Below are 20,247 nucleotides of genomic sequence, written 5' to 3'. Positions count from 1 at the left end.
GCGCTGAGCGACTGTGCTTTCGGTTTTCGACATGCGCATGCACACTGACCAGCGGGTCGGTGTGCGCATATGTGCGCCAGAAACCAAAAGACCAGGTGTCTTGTGCACATGCGTGCACCAGAAAGCAGAAGGCCATCTTCCCGGCGCGCACATTGTTCCAGTTGTTCCAGTTTCTGGCACACACGTGCGCGCATGTTTTCCCCCCGCCAACACTGCGATAGGAGAACGGAACTGCTTCTCCGTCGCTCCATCCCCTCTGCGTTTCTGTTGAAATCAGCAACAACCCAAGAAAATGTGGGACTTTAAATAAAAAAAGGGCTGCTATGCATCTGTCAGATCCTCTCCATTAGATAATTAGGAAAGAAGACCACGAGACTCCATGAGTAGAAATCAAGTGTACTTTTACTCATTATAAATGATTAAAGGCATAGCGAAGCGAAGTCTGATTATTTAGGCGCGAAAGCGAGTGATATATAGAATAGCCTATTCCCCACCCCTTGGCATCCCAGTTACACTCCAATCATAATTCTCCCAAGTGTCAGGTGTGAGATAACTTCAAAAGGCATCACGAAGATGGAATGTCGGTGCCGTTAGTCCTGGCGGGAATCTCCTCCGCATGCGTAGTCCGACAGGCAGCCGAGCTCCAGAACCTTCCTCCAGCACAATGAGTAACCCCTCCCAAATACCATGCCCTCCCTCCCCGTTTCATGGCAGCCGAAGCAACAGCAAAGCAGAGGCTGACAGCACCCAGAGAGAGCATCTGCCAGCCTTGAAAAAGATGCAGCGGCTTTAATGATCTTGAGAGAGGCGGCTGCTTTAACGATCAGCCAAAACCCAACTTTGCTGGCTGCCGTACAGGTCGTCCTCGACGTACGACCACAATTGAGCCCGACATTTCTGTTAAGTGAGACAGTCGTGAAGTGAGTTTTGCCCCCTTGCATGACCTTTCTCGCCGCGGTTGTTAAGTGAATCACTGCAGACGATAAGAAACCTGGTTGTTAAGAGAACCTGGTTTCCCCATGGGGTTTGCTTGTCGGAAGGTCGCAAATGGGATCGTGTGACACACACACCCCTTCGCGGACACCGCAACCGTCATAAACGTGAGTCGGTTGCCAAGCGTCTGAATTTTGATCGCATGACCACGGGGGAAGGGGCAGCGGGTCGTAAGTGTGCAAAACGGTCGTAAGTCATTTTGTGAAAAAAGTTTAGTGACTTCGAACAGTCACTCAGTGAACTATTGCAAGGCGAGGACTATCGGTATTATGAGGTAATTATTCGGCGTGGCGGGAAACAAACGCAAGCATGTTTATCAGAGAGCAACAATATTCAGCGGTTTTTCTCAGGGAACAGAAATCCTGATTTAAGCAGTGGGCGATTCAGCCGGTTCAGGCGATCCAGATGCTAATTTTACATCTGATTTATTGAACTGGTAATTGCAAGGACTGGCTGGCCATGCCCACCCCACTCCGCCCTTCCCAGGAGTCTCCGCGTGGCCCATTTTGGATACCCGGGAAGTGCAGGGCCCGTGCGGAGGCTCTGGGACGGCAAAAAACGGACCTCCTGGAAGTTCCAGAAGTCCAGAAACAGGCTCGTTTTGGCCCTGAGCCTGGAGGGGAGGGCATTTTCATCCTCCCGGAGGCTCACAAAAAGCCTCCAGAGCCTGGGGAGGGAGAAAACGCCCCCCATACATGGTGCAGGAAGCCGAGTAGGCCACGCCCACCATGGCCACGCCTACCCAGCAATCTGGCAGAGAACTGGTTGCTACAGTGGTGGGTTCCGGATCCCGGTGCAACGGGGCCGGGCGTCCACCACAGGCACTCGCGCAGCACATGCACGCGTATTTACCGCCTGCAATGCTCCAGCTGCTTGGCGGAGCGTCGCGCAGGCGCCATACACTCCATGTGCGTGCGCGTAAGCCCCGATCGGCTCAAATACAGATAAGGAGGGTGGGCAGGCGGGCGGGTTCTCCGGAGCACGGTACTGGAACGATACTTAGTGCTTCCAGCGGGAACCGGTACGCTCGCACCAGGGCGTACCGGTCTCGTCCCATCACTGGGTTGCTAAACTTTTTCAATCCCACCCTTGGATTTAAGAACAGAAAATGTCACCCCAGGTTTAATTCCCCCCCCCCTGAGCCTTCGCATAAAAAGGATTGGCTAAGAAGTGACATAAAGACCCCCCCCCTTTTTTTTTTCTGCCAGAAATCTCCTAAAAAGCTGCAATCATACAAAATAACAGCCAATCTCCCGTCCTGCTGTACATCCATTTCCAAGGTGATTATCTGGACTGCAATTTCGAAACGTTGCCCTGTAAGAAGGCAGATGTTATCCTTGAGGATAAACGATGAGACTTTGGAATGATTGCCATACATCTTACATTTTACGGTATTTTTCTTTCGGCTATTTGATGGGAGAAAATGGTTTTCAAAGAGTCACGGTGCAAACATCTCCTCTAGAGCTCTTTTTTTAAAAAAAAAATTATTATTAGAGGACAAAACTAGAAATCATATTTGTGTGTTGATATAACCTGGTGCAGGGCAAGGAAGTAATGGAAAGAAAGGATACCTGTTATCTGTGATATGACTTGAAATCAACCCGTGGCTGAAGTAACTTCGGAATGGCTGCAGAGGGAGGAAAAAAACATTATCGTTAAAATAAGGTAAAGATAAAGGTTCCCCTCGTTCCTGACTCTAGGGGGCGGTGCTCATCTCCGTTTCAAAGCCGAAGAGCCAGCGCTGTCCAAAGACGTCTCCGTGGTCATGTGGCCGGCATGACTCAAGGCCGAAGGCGCACGGAACGCTGTTCCCTTCCCACCAAAGGTGGTTCCTATTTTTCTACTTGCATTTTTTACCTGAGAGTATTCTTGCATTTTTTACACTGAGAGTATTCTTTTCTGGTCAATCTATTCTATTGTATTCTATTGTATTCTATTCTGTATTCTGTCCTGCATTTTGTTTTGTATTCTGTTCTGTTCCCTATTTTATTCTATTCTATTCTATTCTGTTCTGTTCTGCTCTAATCTATTCTGATCTGTTCTCTATTCTATTCTACTCTAGCCTATTCATTTCTATCGCATTCTACTCCGTTCTGTATTATGTTATGTTCCATTTCTGTTCTGTTCTCCTATGCTATCCCATTCCATTCTCTATTCCATTCTGTTCTATTCTGCATTCTGTTCTGTTCGATTCGAATGCCGTGGTGGCTCAGTGGCTAGAATGCAGCATTGCAGGCTAACTCTGCCGACTGCCAGCAGTTCGATCCTGACTAACTCAAGGTTGACTCAGCCTTCCATCCTTCTGAGGCGGGTAAACTGAGGACCCGGATTGTTGGGGGCAAGAGGCTGACTGTAGATGCCCGCTTAGAGAGGGCTGCAAAGCCCTGTGAAGCGATATACATATAAGCCGTATAATTGCTATTGCTCTTCATGCTGTTGTCAAAACCGCTGGAATTCCCCTGGGCGCTTCCAGCCTTGTGCCTCTCTGTTTCCATTGGGTGCCATCCAAATCGCCTTCAGCAAGCAAGATTGATGCCTTTTTTGTTCTTGGAAAGGAAGGATATTTACTATCTGGCAGGGAACAAGCCTGAAAAGTCTCATCTCAAGGATTCAAAACGCACAAAAAGCTTCACGTTGCAAACGGAGGAGCTGGGTGGCAAGAAAACACCGGCAGTCCTCGACTTATGACCCCTATTGTTGTGGCCCGGCAGGAGCCCTTGGAGCTGCCACCAGACTCCGACAGCGAGGGGCCCTATGAGTCGGCCCTGGAGGATGTGGAGGACCCTGGACAGGGTTCCAACTCCAAGCAGGGCGCAGAGAGACTGGTTGGCCACCAGGTGGCGACTGAGCCTTGGACCAGTGGGGAGGAGACAAGGGAGAGTGATCCAGAAACCAACAGTGAGTTGTTCCGGGATGCACGCCGTCGAAGGGCTACTCGGCGTCAAGAACAACTACGTAATTACTGGATGGTTTGCTCCCGACAACCGCCCCTCCCAACTGCTTCTCCTTTAAACTCCATCCCCAGGTGTGCCTTGTGAAGGGAATCTGGGCCCTTTCCTTCCTCGTAAGCCACACAGCTCATGTTGGTCTCTTCCCTGCCTTCCTAGGATGAGGAGGGGGTGGGCCTTGGCCTTCATCTGAACGCCCTTTCCCTTGTTCTACCCCCTCCTCCCCTGCTCTGCCCAGCCTGGCTTTGCCCTTCCCCGGTTTCCTCCACAGCCGATGGAACCACTCTCTCGTTCTCTGTCAACTATAGCAATAGCAATAGCAGTTAGACTTATATACCGCTTCATAGGGCTTTCAGCCCTCTCTAAGCGGTTTACAGAGTCAGCATATGGCCCCCAACAACAATCCGGGTCCTCATTTTACCCACCTCGGAAGGATGGAAGGCTGAGTCAACCCTGAGCCGGTGAGATTTGAACAGCCGAACTGCAGAACTGCAGTCAGCTGAAGTAGCCTGCAGTGCTGCATTTAACCACTGCGCCACCTTGGCTCTGTGGTTAACCTATCGTCTTCTTCCGTCTCAGAGTCAGACTCCAACGGGGGCATGGCGAACGGTTCATAAAACGTGTTTTTTTTTTAGTACTGTTTGTAAGTTTGAACAGTCGCTAAATGAAGGGTTGCAAGGCGAGGACTACCAGATATGTAAAATTTGAATTTTTTTTCTATCCCTCTTGAAATCCGTCTCCTACCTCTCCAGTCTGAGATTCTGAGAGTTCCAGCATGAAAGGGATTTCAGTGTCAAAATTGGCAAAGAGGTTGGTCCATTGATGTTCAAAAGTCATCAAATCCTGGAAGAGAAAAGAGGCGTTAACTCCGCCGAGCCAACACTATTAACCCCCGGACCTTTCAAAAGAGAGAGGAGGTCAAATATTCCCATTTACAGAGCTGGAAAGAGCGGGGGATGCTTCCGAACAGAAATATCTACACGAAGGTTTATATTTAAAACGACAAATCGCTGGGTGAATAAAAGACAATTGTCTGAAAAATCCAAGCGGTGGCCACTAGATGTCAGCAGAGGCCCAGTTTTCGACTCTTCCCGTTTTTCTCGAAGAAAACCTTCCACAATATTAAGAATTAAAAGCTTAAAAACAGACAGAAAACAGGCTGATCAAAGTGTTGTGTAGATTCTTGTTGGAATACAAGCTAGAGGAGGAACATGTCGAAGAAACTATGGTCGCCTGGGCGAAAAATTTCCGTTATAATGTGGAATTGGCTAAGTGGGAAAAACTTTGGATACTGAATCAGAAACTAACAATGGCTATGGCGTATAAAGAAAATATTTATAAGATGTTCTCCAGATGGCATCTCCCCCCCAGCACGGCTTTGCAAAATGTTTAAAAATCTGCTGGAAGTGTAAAAAAACACCAGGCACTTTCTATATGTGGTGGACGTGCAATGAGGCAGAAAAATATTGGAAGATGATTCAATCATGGTTAGAACAAATGGTGGGAGACCACATTATGTTTAAACCAGATTTTTTTCTCCTAGGTATAATACCGGAGGGGTTTAAGAAAGATACACTTTATTTAATTATACATATACTAACTGCGGCGCGCATAACTTATGCACAATATTAGAAAAAAGAAAATACACCATCAGAGCTAGATATAACCAGGAAAGTCTTGGCCTGTGCATAAGCAGATAGGCTCACTCTTAAACCTAAAAATAAAGGGGAATCCGAATATTTTGAAGTCTGGAACAGATTTTATGACTGGTATAAGACAAGGTGACAAGACTGGAATAATATATATATATTGTGATTGGACAGAAGGATAGACAATGTATTAAGTAGGCTAATTGTTAATGGTTGAGACTAGCTGTATATAATGTGAATGTATTGTCACTTCGACTTCGCGGTACTGCATTGTTTTCAATGTAAAAATAATAAAAATATATTTTTAAAAAAGCTTAAAAACAGCCTCTTGGACTCACACCTGAGCCCATAGCAAACCCAAAAATCTAAACTGAAAGAAGCCACAACATGGCATGTAACAGAGATCTGAGCACTGCTCACACACTGAACTTGAAAAGCTGCGCAGAGTATTTGGCGGGTGGGAGGGTGGTAGGAAGTTAAAACCCGCCCCTCTCTTAGAAAAAAAATGAAACATCCTGGGAAATGTTGAAAAGGCAGAATGTTATATTTCCCTGGATCAGAAATGGAGGGACGTGTTTTTAGGCAGGAAGCAGACTCTCTCGTAATAGCTCCCTCTACCTTTGTCAACGGGCCATTAAAAGGCCTGCCTATTCTACATAACAAAGATCTTCCCCTTCAGCTCCAGGGTGATGGTGTAGGAAGTTAAAATCCGCCCCTCTCCTAGAAAAAATGAAATATCCCGGGAAATGCTTTTTAGCCAGGAAGCAGACTCACTCTTCATAGCCCCCACTTTTGTCGATGGGCCGCCCTGAGTCCTCCCGGAGAAGGGCGGCATACAAATAATAAAATACCTAAAAAAACCTAATTAAAAGGCCTGAGCCAGTCTACTCTACATAACAAAGACCTCCCCCCTTCAGATCCAGGGTAAAGGGATTAAGGCATGATAGTATTAGCCTCTTTTCTTCTTCACCCAACATCTGGAAGCCTGGGATCAAAGTCAAGGCCTCCCGATTGTGAGGCGAGAGCTCCACCTCGAGGCCACTGCACCACTCCGACAAGCCACGGACATGCCCCAAACATTCTCGAACGCAGCTGCACACGAACAGGGTCCGCCTTGGAAGCCATTTTGGAATGGGGAGCCATCTCTCTACAGCTTTTCCTCCCCTTCATCCCACAGAACCGCTCAGCGGATCCAAGTTTTTTTTTTTTTAAAATGACCCGCCAGAAAACGACTCTGGACATTTACCTCGTCCAGTAAGCTCTCCAAAGACATGGGATCCACTTTGCTGTAGGCCTTCCAGAGATCCAGACTGACGTCCATCAGCTGCAAAGGGAAAGATCGAGTCAGAGGCGACAAACCTTTTTCACCTCAGGTGCCAAAGGCACGTGCGCCACCCCCATGATTTAACACCCCTCCGAGCCGTGCCCCCTGCACATGCGCGCGGGATCCCCTCGCTGTACCTCGCACATGCGCGCACGGCTTTCTGGGAGCCTGTGGAGGGCGAAAAACAGCCCAGCACCACAAACTGGAAGTTCAGGAACGGACTTCAGGGTTTCCCATTGGGCTGTTTTTCACCCTCCGGAGACTTCAGGGGAAGAAGGAAAGAAAGAGGGAGGGAGAGAGGGAAGGAAGGAAGGGAGAGAGAGAGAGAGAGAGGGAAGGAAGAAAGGAAGAAAGAAAGAGGGAGGGAGAGGGAGAAAGGGAAGAAAGAGGGAAGGAGAGAGAGAGGGAAGAAAGAAAGAAAGAAAGAAAGAAAGAAAGAAAGAAAGAAAGAAAGAAAGAAAGAAAGAAAGAAAGAAAGAAAGAAAGAGGAAGGGAGGGAGAAGCAGCAGGGGTGGGTTCCTACCGGTTCGCACCAGTTTGATAGAACCGGTTCATCAAATCTACCCAACCGGTTAGAAGAGGTTCCACCAGTGGACCCGGAAAGCAGGCCACACCTACACCTGTTAATAAAATCTAAAATCTAAATCTAAATCTACAGAAGAGGTTCCAAAATTTTTTGAAACCCACCACTGGTCCTTGGATATGATTATTCTACACTATCATGCTCCTATTTATAAAACTCAGGGCCTCTGTGAAAGGTAAGGATGACTCCTGCGTTTGTGGCGCAATCAGAACATTGCGTGTGTTGAAGTTGTTTTAACGCAAACCAAAGATGCCTTTTAAAAAACAAGTTTACATCCTATTCTTATGCATGCCAGTGCTGTGTGTGGGGTAATTTAAGGTGGTTCTGACAAGTGTCGTCGGCATCTTCATATCCGTTCACGTGGGCGGCAAGCCACTCCCATTCGGTCACATGGGCGGCAAGCCACTCCCACAAAGGAGGCCACACCCACAGAGTAGGTTCGAACAATTTTTGAAACCGGTTAACAGCCGAAAAATCAAGGTCAAAAATCAGCTGGTGCGCTGGAGCTGACAGGGCAATGCCTCATGTGCCCTCAGAAATGGCTCCGCGGGCCACTTGTGGCATGTGTGCCATAGGTTTGCCCTCACGGCTCTAGAGGCATGGGGGGGGGCTTGTGAGGGTGGGCAGGGGTCAGTCTAGGCAGGGATGGCAAATGGGATGGTTTGAGGAAGGGATTCCCATAAATAGAGCTGTCAGAGGCTCTGTCAGCCTAAACAAGAGGACACCGTAAGCAGAAACACGGTTTAGGTGTATTAGATTTATATGCCACCCTTCTCCCAAGGATTCAGGGCAGCATACAACATTAAAAGAAACACATACTACAAAAGTTAAAAAAAATTAAATAGAATATCCCAAGCAAACCCAATTAGAATTGACAATAACAATTTTTTTTTAAAAAAAATTCCGAATTAAAATTAACAATGACCGATAATTTATTTTGTTTTGTTCAGGCCAGGCTGTCTTGCTGGAAAAGCCAACTTTTTAGGGTGCGTCGGAAGGACCAGAGGTCGGGGATTATGTGAAGCTCCGGGGGCAGCTCATTCCAGAGGGAACACGCAACGGAATGACAGCATCATGGGGAGTGGAAGGGACCTTGGAGGTCTTCTAGTCCAACCCCCCCACCCCCAATTTACAAACTCCATCCCACTTGAAACAAACGGCTGTCCAGCCTCTTCTTCAAAATCTCCAGTGATGGGGCACCCACAGCCTCTGGAGGCAAGCAGTGCCACGGGTTATAATGGCTCACCGTGTCACAACTGGGCACAACCAGAAGAATCGTTGGCAGCTGTGAGGGTTTCTGCCCGGCTTTAATTCCCTCCACCACCACCCCCAACGCATTTCAGCCACGGCTGCTAACAAGCAGGCTATTCTAGCTGGAGAATGGTACCCGTGGGCACCATTGTTTTGCCAGAAGTGCCGTTTCCCCACCCCACCCTCCCCCAGCTGAGCAGGCCACTCAAAGACCCCCCACTCCACAGCTGTTCCCAGCTAAAACGAAAGGCTCCCATCATGGGACTGAAATGATCCTATACACCGTGTGTCCCCCGGAAATAAGGCAGGGTCTTATTATCTTTTGACCACCCACCCCCCCGAAATAAGCGCTTGGCCTTTTTTTCGGGGAGGTCTTATTATTTTTGGGGTGCAGGAGAAGGCGAGCGTGGTCACCTCGTGGCTGCTGCTCTGTTGTAATATTTTCATAGAGGGCTTATTTTCAGGGGAGGGCTTATTTTAACTCACGCGCTCAAAAGCCCGATTGGCCTTATTTTCCAGGGGTGTCTTATTTTTGGGGAGGAAGGGGTAGAAGATGTCTGATCTGGAAGCCGTCTTTTACATTTAAGCCTCCAGGCCTGTCACATTTTCAACTGTGGGAAACTGGGAGGAGGGGGGGATACATGGAGTATGGGTGAGATATAGTCAAAATAACGTTCCTTTCTCGGAGAGTCAAGGACACCTTGCCCTGCAGCTGCGATGGTGGGACTGGGAGGCATCTCCGGTTTTGGACGGTGCCTGAGTGGGCCGTGTGAGGGGCAGGTGGGTGCTGTGCAGGGACCTGGGCTTGCTTTTGGGTGGGGAAAACCAGGAAGCTTTCAGATTCGGGCTTCCCCAAACATGCCAACGCGACATCTCTAATAAAGTAGAACTTTGAGGAAACTTAACCCTTGGAGTCTTCTTTCGTTGGGGGTGTCACTTGGAACCCCGACATAAGAATCTCTTGGTGTTGTTTAGGGGAAAAAAAAGAGGTATCACAATTCTTGTGCCAGCCAGCCCTCTCACCACAAGAACTCCCCCAAAGAGGATGGAGGCAGGGAGGATGGCTCTTGGCCCGAGGAGGGGGCTACCTCGGGAACCTGCTTCTATGGACCCTTCGTGGGGATGAGCGTTGCGAACCCCTCGTGTGAGCACCGACAAAGCGACCAGAGGGTTGCCATTTTGATCCCCCCCCTCCCCAACATACAACGGAAGTGTCAGGCCTGCACTCCGATTCCTTTTAGGATTTTTGTCCTGCCACACTTTCTATCCTTCTACTATGCCTTTTCTATTGTGGGGAAATGGGATTGTACGGAGCGAGATGATAGGTAGCCATAACAACATTCTTTCTAGAAAGCCAAGGTCATCCTTTGTCTTTGCACCTCTGCACCTGACCGGAATTGGATGGGAGAAACAGCCAGCATGGTAGTGGGAGATTGGACCATGGGATGGACTTGTGGGTGTGGGGGGCAAGATCATGAACTTTCAACTGGGTGGAAAACCCAGGAAGCTTTCAGATTCGGGTTTCCCCAGATGTGCCAACATGTCTCTCTTCATCAATTGGAACTTTGAGCAATGCTTTTGCCTTGGACTCTGATTTAATTTGGGATGATATTTGGAACGCTGACAGGATGCTCAGAAGGTGAAGGCTTTTACAACGCAAAGGGCTTTCGTTGGGGTGCTGGGAAGTGGGGTGCCTGATTCTCATCCCATCCCTCCTCTGGCCGGCTTCCCGGAAGCACCCTGGGTGGGAAAGGATAGTCATAACCAGGGGTGGGATCCTACCAGTTTAACAAACGGTTCGGCGATTGCGTGCTTCCCGCGTGCGCGCCCACTCTGGGGGCACCTGCCTCGGGGCACGCCCCGCCTGATGCACATGCCGAGTTTTTAAAAAACTTACCCTCCATGTTACTTCTGGGGAGTAACACAGATGAGGAGCAGCAATTGGCTCGGCTGAGAGGATATAGGTAAGTAAAGCGCAGGAGCAGGCGGGCGGCCCCCCTCGATAATCTGAGCTACCAGGTTTCCCGAAACCGGTCAGAACCGGCTGAATCCCACCCCTGGTCACATCCGAGCCAGCCCTTCCGTTCTTACCTCGTATTTCATGGTGAAGAAGCCATCCCCGCCGATGCCTTCCAGGGCGAAGGCTTGCACGATGGGCCATTTTTCCACCACAAACATGTCGAAGATCTGCAGGTGGCCTGCAAGACACCGAACACAATTTTTGGGGGGGGGGGCATTTTGGCAACTGTTTCCTCCACTTACAACCATTCGTTCAGTGACGGATTGAAGTTAAAAAGGATCGGATGGTACATTGGCTAAAATGTACCCAAACATGAAGCGGACCTGCTGGAAGTGTAAAAAAAGGTCAAGGGACTTATTATCACGTATGGTGGACTTGCCCGGAAACACAAAAATATTGGACAAAAATTTGGAAATGGGTGGAAGAAATTACAGGAGAACAGATAAAATACAAACCCGAAATCTTTCTGCTGGGAATAATCAAAGGGAAATATACAAAGAAAATTAAGTACATATTAACACATCTGCTAACTACAGCTAGAATAGCATTTGCCCAGTTCAGATAAGAAATTAAACTAAATTTGGAAATGGGTGCAAGAAATTACAGGAGAGCAGATAAAATACAAACCCGAAATCTTTCTGCTGGGAATAATCAAAGGGAAATATACAAAGAAAATTAAGTACATATTAACACATCTGCTAATAGAATAGCATTTGCCCAATGCCGGAAACAAAATAATACCCCCTCGGACGAATTAGTGATTAAAAAAAAAAACTTTGGATTGTGCAGAGATGGACAAATTAACGCTGAAATTAAAAGATAAAGAAGAGTCGGGATATTATGAAACTTGGAACAATTGGTACACATGGCTGCAAAACAAGAATAAAATTAATTAAGCCAAAAAACAATATATATAAAGATATATATAGAACTGTGTATAAAAGTGTGTAAATATAGAAGCGAAATATTATATACATGTACAGGTACGATGACACAACAATGTTGATGTAATGACTGTAAGGTGTTGCAGAAGGGAAAAAAAATAATTAAAAAAGGATTGGATTGATCTCGACAGACTGGGGGACCCTGGGCCCTCTCTAACAAAATGAATTTTTTTTTAATAATTTTATTTTATCAATTTCATATATACATTCACAATTATATGATCTCATCTGTTATTAATAATATGTATTTATAACAATTTTTTCCCTACAGTTGACAATATACTTGAAGATTGCTTTTTTATCATCCCATAGTTCCATCTTATCTTACAACGGTCCTACTTCTTCTTCCCTCCCTCCCTCTTTCCTTCCCTCGTTTCTTCTCTCCTACTCCCCTTCCTTCCCTCCCTCCTTCTCTCCTTCCTTCCCTCCTTTCTTTTCTCCTTCTCTCCTTCCTTTCCCGCTTCCTTTCCTCCTTCCTTCCCCCCTTCCTTCTCTCCTACATTCCCTCCTTCCTTCCCTCCTTCTTCCCTCCTTTCTTCTCTCCTTCCTTCCCTCCTTCCTTTCCTCCTTGCTTCCCTCCCTCCTTCCTACCCCCTTTCTTCTCTTTCTTCTCTCCTTCCTTCCTTCCTCCTCTCCTTTCCCTTCTCTCCTTCCCCTTCCTCCCCTTTACCCTTCCCCTCTTCTTCCCATTCCTCCCCTCTTTCCTACTCTTACATTCCCTCCCATTCTTCCTCTGCCTTTCCCTTTCTCCTATTCCTCTCCTTTCTCCTCTCCTTCCTATCTTTCCTTCTACTCCTCCCTCCATCCACTCTAACCGTTGGTCTTCAGAGGATGACCTGGTTCTCTTTTTCTTTTCTTTTTTCCCCTTATTTGAAAGTTATATAAAAAAGGCAAGATTTACAAAATGACAAAATGAACAAAATAACAAAATGAAATTTAAGGCAGAGAAAAGCAAAGTCCTACACTTAGGCAAGAAAAACCAAAAGGACACATATAGACTGGGTGAAACCGGGCTTAGTAGCTCGGAGAATAGCTTGACTCCCTCTACTTTGGGGCAGCCCCTGAGAGATTGGAAGACTGCTATCATGTCTCCCCTGGTCCTTCTTTCTATTAAACTACATACACCCAGTTCCTGCAACCGTTCTTCATATGTTTTAGCCTCCAGCCCCCTAATCCTCTTTGTAATGTTCATCATTACCCTGACAATAAATGACCAAGCAGAGTCTTGCAAATATCTTGCATCAGTTTTGGCTAGTCTGAGTAAACACACACACACACACACACACACCACTTCACAATCCCTGCGGAAGGCTGCTCTGCTTAAGATCTTGGCATCCCATTGTTAACAGGAAATCAAGATTCTTTTCTGTTCTAAAAAAGGAAAGTTACATCATCATCATCATCATCATCATCATCATCACCATCATCGTCATCATCATCACCATCATCATCATCGTAAAAGAATCTGTTCTTTCCTCCCATAAAGAGAGGATTTAGACGCTTCTGCTGTAAAAGCACAAGGGATCGATTGTGCTTCAGTTTTAAAGGGTGTGATTAACGCAAATTAGGCAAATTGCTCACTTTGGAGACAACGCGGGTGTGATTCTCCTTCGAGGACCGCTCAAATGAAGGCCAAAAATCCAGATGGGGGGAAAAAAGTTAGGCAGTCCTTGAATTACGACTACAGTTGAGGCCCAACATTTCTGCTGCTAAGCGAGACGGTTGTTAAAGTGAGTTTTGCTCCATTTCACGACCTTTCTGGCCACGGTAAGCAACCCGGTTGCTAAGTGAATCTGACTTCCCCATTGACTTTTGCTTGTCAGGAGGTTGCTGTTAGTGCTTTTTGTCACTGATTGCGACAGTGAGGCTAAAACCAATTTCGGTGTATACATGATGAAGAATGACAAGAAAGGCTAGACTACTAAATGAACCGTTGTAAGTCAAGGACAGTCTGATTTCCAAGGATTGGATTTTCCCCAAACCTACCTTGGGAGCTGAAGGGAATGCCGATCCGGCTGCAGTCTCGAACCATATCCACAAAGCTGGAAATTTTAAATTCTTCAGCCGACTCTTCATCTTCATACTAATAAAACAACGAGAAGGGAAGAATCTTTTGAAAATAAAGAGTGTAGTCAGCTTTCGTGCCCAAGACGTGACTAGAACTCTCCGTCTCCTGGTGATTGATCCAAATTCACCTCGCCAGCTTTCATGCCTAAAATGGGACTAGAACTCACGACCTCCTGGTGACTGGCCGAAACACAACCAGTTGGCTTTCGTGGCTAAGGCAGGGCCAGAGCTGACCACCTCCTAGTGATTGACTCAGAGCCACCCAGCTAGCTTTCATAGCTAAGGCGGAAATAGAATTCCCAGTCTCCTAGTGATTAGTCCAAAGTCACCCAGATGACTTTCATACCTAAGGCGGAACTAGAACTCATCATCTCCTGGTGATTGACCCCAAAGTGACCTTGCCAGGTTTCATGTCTAAGGCAGGACTAGAACTCACCACCGCCTGGTGATTGGCCAAAACACAGCCAGTTGGCTTTCATGGCTAAGGCAGAACTAGAACTCCCAGGCTCTTAGTAATTGGCCCAAAGTCACTCAGCTGGCTTTTATATCTATGGTGGAACTAGAACTCAATGCCTCCTGGTTTCTAGGCCAATAACTTAACTACTAAACCAAACTCTCTTTCTTTGTTTCTTTTCTTTCTTTTCTTTCTTTTCTTTCTTTTCTTTCTTTTCTTTCTTTCTTCCTTCCCTCTCTCCCTCCCTTCCCTCCCTCCTTCTTTCTTTCTTTTTCTTCCCTCTCTCTTTCCCTCTTTCTTTCTTCCCTCTCTCTCTCCCTCCCTCTTTCTTTCTTTCTTCCCCCCCTCTCTCTCCTTCCCTCCCTCCTTCTTTCTTTCTTCCTTCCTTCTTTCCCTCCCTCCCTCTTTCTTTCTTCCTCCCTCCCTCTTTCTTTTTTCTTTCTTTCTTTCTTTCTTTCTTTTTCTTTCTTTCTCCCTCCCTTTCTTTCTTTTTCTCTTTCTTCCTCCCTCCCTCCCTCTTTCTTTCTTTCTCTTTCTTTCTTTCTTTCTTCCTCCCTCCCTCTTTCTTTCTTTCTTTTTCTTTCTTTCTTTTTTCCTCCCTCCCTTTCTTTTTCTTTCTTTCTTTCTTTCTTTCTCTCTCCCTCCCTCCCTCCCTCCCTCCCTCCCTCCCTCCCTCCCTCCCTCTTTCTTTCTTTCTTTCTTTCTTTCTTTCTTTCTTTCTTTCTTTCTTTCTTCTTTCTGCTGGGTGGAATATGCCAAGCAAGCCATTTTCTGCCTTAAAGTAAAAAAATACTTGTGCCAGCTCTCAAAACCTGGCCCGTGTCGAATTACGAAAAGGACGCCTTCGTTCCTGCGGCCTCTCCCGTCGCGCCATTCTCCCTGCTTTCAAAGCAGCAAATTTCCTGCCAGAGGCCCACAGCTCAACCAACAAGCCAACAAAAGGAAGGTGGCTAAAATACAGCTTCTGCGCATTTCCCAAAGCCCAAACGCTGGACGGTGTAACTCTGCCAAACTCGATTTGAAGAAGAAGAAAAAAAAGAGGATTTTACAGAATTTGTTGAAAGGAGGGCGATAAAATGAAGAGAGCCTTGGCACTCGAAGCCCGTCGAAGAGGCTGTTTTGTGATTTTTCAGGAGGGTTTTTCATAAACCCCCTCCAATTTAAAATCCACGCCTATTGTGCTCTGGCCGCATGGTTGCCAAATTCGCTTTATGGCGGTTCCTGGCATTGCGTTATCCCAGGCGGCTCCCGCTTCGGGTATTGTGGCGCACGAGGTCGGAAGAACAACGTAATACAAAAGAACAGCAGAAACCAGCTCGGGACCGAAAATTGGGCATTTTAAAAGCCCGGGGGGAGGGGGGGAGATGCCAACTCCCCCTGCAAACGCGTCAAACGTCTCCAAAATGAAAGACGCCGATGGCAGAGAAGGAAGCCGGCTTGAGAGCATTTGGAAAGCAGCAAGGGACGAGGCTGGATGGATCTACGACACCGTGGAATTATAGAATACTAGCTGATAACGCAGCGTTCGCCTGGGTATTTATTTAATCCTAATTCTGTATTAGACAGGAAAAGCCCCGATTTTGATGAAAATGTCGGGACCAAACGTAATTTCTAAGGTTGGATTTCCCCCCCCCTTACCAGAGGGAGCCCCCTTGTGAAGAACTGTGAAGCTGTTACCACGGCAACTCCGCTGCGCTGTACAGTAGGAGCCATTTTACGGCAGCGCAGTAGAAGCCATTTTAAGGCACAACAGGCTGCATATTAACAGAACAGACTGTTCTTGTGTGTTCGGTAGAGGCAGAGGTAGGGCCTCCTGCTTGGGCAAGGGGTCAGACTAGATGACCTGCAGGGTCCCTTCCAACTCTGTCAATCCGTTGATTTCTCAACCTTGGCAATGCTAAGATGTGTGGACTTCAACTCCCAGAATTCCCCCGCCAGCCAGCTGAAATCCGGCGCAGGAAGTCCCCGAACATTCACACTCCGTCCCCCGTCCCCCCCGTTGTTCCTCGATTTGCGGCTCACTCGCTAACCTCGGTTTCCGTCAGGCAGTGGAAATGCAGATTTCTCCAAAACGCCACGTAGGGCAAAAGGTAATTGTAGTTGACAGGGTTGCAGTAGAGATGGACGCTGTCTGGCTTAACCAGCAGGATCACATCTGCAAAACAAGTGGTCGTAAGAAGAGGACTCGTTAGAAGTGGGGAAGCATTCGTCGGCGGCCGGGAACGGAGGCTCACACCACCCCGTGCTCCCTCTTACCATCGAGGACTTCTTCAGGGAATCCTGATCTCTCAAACTCATTGTTGTTCTGGCTGTACAAGCCGAAGAGGAGATAGTTGGCGAGTTCCCGGCATCCTTCATTATACCGACTATCAATTCCTGCAACAACAAAAAAGGACATTTGGAAAATTAGAGAGGTTATTTGTTGTTTGGGCTCGGAGGGGGGGGGGGGGCTGACCGTTCAGGAAGTACTAAGAGAAGAGAGTATTTGCAGCTCAGGGTTGAACCTGGGGGGGGGGGTGTCCTTGGTGATCTCTGAACTTGGGTGCTTTCTTGCCGACGTTTCGTGACCCAACTGGGTAACTTTATCAGCGTCAGAAAGTAGGAAACAGCCTAATCAAGAGTTGTAAGCAGCCTGCTCAAGGAACCACCTATATATGAAGAGAGTAGACCTTGCTCCCTTTTGGCACGGATGGTGTTACCTAGTTGGGTCATGAGATGTCTGTAAGAAAAGAGCCAAGGTGGCCCGCAGTGGTTAAATGCAGCACTGCAGGCTACTTCAGCTGACTGCAGTTCTGCAGTTCGGCTGTTCAAATCTCACCGGCTCAGGGTTGACTCAGCCTTCCGTCCTTCCGAGGTGGGTAAAATGAGGACCCGGATTGTTGTTGGGGGCAATATGCTGACTCTGTAAACCGCTTAGAGAGGGCTGAAAGCCCGATGAAGCGGTATATAAGTCTAACTGCTATTGCTATTGCTATAAAACCACCAAGCTTAGAAAGCTCCAAGGGCCCTACATTTCCTCCCCTCCCCCTCCTCTTTGCCTTCTATTTCTCCTCCTCCTCTCTGCAAAATCCCGCTTCCTTCTAACACTGATGATGTAACCTAGTTGGGCCATGAAACGTCGTGCAAGAAAACCACCAAATTCAGAGAGCAGCAAGGATTTTTTCCCCCCAATAAACCTAATTCCCTTACATTCTTGGTTGTCTGTTTAATAACAATATACCTTTATATAATCACAGATCCCGATGTGAAAGATTTACCAACCATTTATATTTGTATATCACTGTTTTCAATTATGTATAATCCCACCAATCAACTATCGAGTATTCTTATGTTCATTATTGTCCTTGTACATCATACATTCAAACAAAGATGCTATTCCTTCATTTTTCGACGAGGTATTCTAAATAGTCACTTCATATATATGTGTGTGTGTGTGTGTGTATGTATGTATGTGTGTGTGTGTGTGTGTGTGTGTGTGTGTGTGTATATATATATATATATATATATATATATATATATATATATAGATATAGATATAGATATAGATATAGATATAGATATATATATAGATATATATAGATATATATAGCCCAGGTTCGAATCCCAGTAAGGGTATGGCTAGCTGATGAGAGCTAAATAGCTTGAAATAGATCTATACTAGTCTCCCTTTATTTATTTATCAGCACAAATAAAACACACACACACACACACACACACACACACACACACACATATATATATATACCAATTTTTAATTACTTCCTTATTAGAATTATTTATCAACAACAAGATATCTTTATAATATATACTTAGGGTTATACATTATATCACCGATCCTCTATCAAGCAAACATAAATTCATTGTTAATATATACAGGATATTTCTATTTTGCCATTCTAGATATGACGTATTGATCTTCCCCACGCTGGATATGATGCCACTTAGCAATTTAAAAGAGGGTTTCGGGATATCCCTCCTTTAGGAAAACACACAGCTCACATCGATTGGAGCAGCCAGAGTGAATTAATTGTGGGTGCGGTTTTGCATAAAGTTTACACCTTGGGAAGGTAGCTGGTGTCAGCAGGATGTGTTCCCGCTCCACCTGTGGTGCCAGAGCGTTTTAATTTGCTTCCGTGAGCTCAGAGTGATTTCCACCCAAAAGGTGCATCGCCGAGACACGGAATATTCCGGTGCAACATGATTCCACCAAGCAGCCAAACTAGAGACGCCGAGCCAACTTTGATACCTGTTGCAAGAAGGGGCAGGGGGGTTGTGGGACCCTCAAATGTGGCACCTTGGAAATATGGTGCCGTTTGATTTACCTGTTACTAAAGTGCGTAAGATTGTTGTCCAGAGGAACTACCCGCTCTCCATTCTGGACCAGTTACTGCTCCTTCGTCTGGAGGGGTTTTTAATAGCAATAGCAGTTAGACTTATATCCCGCTTCATAGGTCTTTCAGCCCTCTCTAAGCGGTTTACAGAGTCAGCATATTGCCCCCAACAACAATCCGGGTCCTCATTTTACCCACCTCGGAAGGATGGAAGGATGAGTCAACCTTGAGCCTGGTGAGATTTGAACAGCCGAACTGCAGAACTGCAGTCAGCTGAAGTAGCCTGCAGTGCTGCATTTAACCATTGCGCCACCTCGGCTCTTTTTAAGTAGAACAAGCGATTTGCAATTTCCTTGATGGCGGAGCAGAAATATCCGAGAACTCCAAAAAGGATGGGCAATAATTTCTACTCCCGATCCCAGAAAAACTTAGAACCAAAACTGAACCCGCGTAAGAAATTTCGTTTCATTTCTTTGTTTTCTATCACGCTTTTATTATTCTCACAAACACCCCAACACAGCAAACGTATTCCATACATCTTCCTACGCATGTTTTCCCCATCACAACAACCCCTACGAGGTGGGCTGGGGGGAGAGCGAGAGACTGATCCAAAGTCACCCAGCTGGCATTCTTGCTTAAAACAGGGCTAGAACTCACCATCTCCTAGTGCTCCGCCCTAAGTCACCAAATGGGTTACATGCCTAACACAGGGATGCACACACCACCTGTTCATGCCCAAGGCAGGACTAGAACTCCCTGTCCCCTGGTGTGATTGGCCCAAAGTCACCCAGTTGGATTTCATGCCCAAGGCAGGACTAGAACTCCTTGTCTCCTGGTGATTGGGCCAAAGTCACCCAATCGGATTTCATGCCCGAGGCAGGACTAGAACTCCCTGCCCCTTGTTGTGATTTTCCCCAAAGTCACCCAGTCGGATTTCAGGCCTGAAACAGGACTAGAACTCCCTGTCTCCTGGCGATTAGCCTAAAGTCACCCAATCAGATTTCATGCCCCAGGCGGGACTAGAACTCCCTGTCCCCTGGTGATTGGCTCAAAGTCACCCAGTTGAATTGTTTACGTTCATTTGTTGTTATAGAAATTGCTAGTTTATATTATTATAGAAAAGTAAGAAAGTTGAAGTTAAATGTTTTTATTCTACTGCAACAGAGGGAGTTGGAAGTCAATGCTTTTTTCCCTTTCCCCCCTTCTCTTCTTCCCTTTTCTTTCCCCTCCCCCACCCCACTGTGTCCTACTATTTGCTTTAGCATTTTTCTATTTTATTCCATCATTTAATACAGTTTTTAAAAGTGTGCAAAGCTAAATGAAAACGGTAGATATCCAGAGCTGAAGGTCCTTTACCAACAAGGAAGGAAGGAAGGAAGGAAGGAAGGAAGGAAGGAATGAAGGAAGGAAGGAAGGAAGGAAGGAAAGAAGGAAGGAAGGAAGGAAGGTAGGAAGGAAGGAAGGAAGGAAGGAAGGAAGGAAGGAAGGAAGGAAGGAAGGAAGGAAGGGTTTAAAATCTTCCAAAGGAGGTTCAGAGGGGGCCCTCTGAAATCCGAGAACCGCAATGCCGTGTGCCATTGCACAACCCCCCCACGGGGCCAGGGCAAGGCCAAGCTCTTAAGAGGGGTCCAGGCTGGGGGGGGATTAGGCCTGGGGGGAGCATCTGGGAGGGAGGGGCTGGCG

At 46.8% G+C, this 20,247-nt stretch overlaps 1 protein-coding gene across 1 annotated transcript in view; it reads right to left on the bottom strand.

Annotated features, from left to right (window-relative positions):
• DNAAF9 (dynein axonemal assembly factor 9) overlaps window positions 1–20,247 on the bottom strand; it is a 91,578-nt gene that overhangs the window by 56,214 nt on the left and 15,117 nt on the right. The window contains 7 exon segments of the mRNA XM_087723924.1: window positions 2,565–2,620; window positions 4,686–4,784; window positions 6,837–6,914; window positions 10,840–10,946; window positions 13,699–13,795; window positions 16,264–16,388; window positions 16,490–16,609. Coding sequence (XP_087580050.1) covers window positions 2,565–2,620; window positions 4,686–4,784; window positions 6,837–6,914; window positions 10,840–10,946; window positions 13,699–13,795; window positions 16,264–16,388; window positions 16,490–16,609 — 682 coding nt within the window.

Source organism: Thamnophis sirtalis, unplaced genomic scaffold (assembly GCF_051295495.1).
Source record: "Thamnophis sirtalis isolate CommonGarterSnake01/CBP01778 unplaced genomic scaffold, rThaSir2_p1.2 scaffold_10, whole genome shotgun sequence".
Classification (NCBI taxonomy): Eukaryota; Metazoa; Chordata; class Lepidosauria; order Squamata; family Natricidae; genus Thamnophis; species Thamnophis sirtalis.
This window is presented reverse-complemented; position numbering and strand designations above follow the sequence as displayed.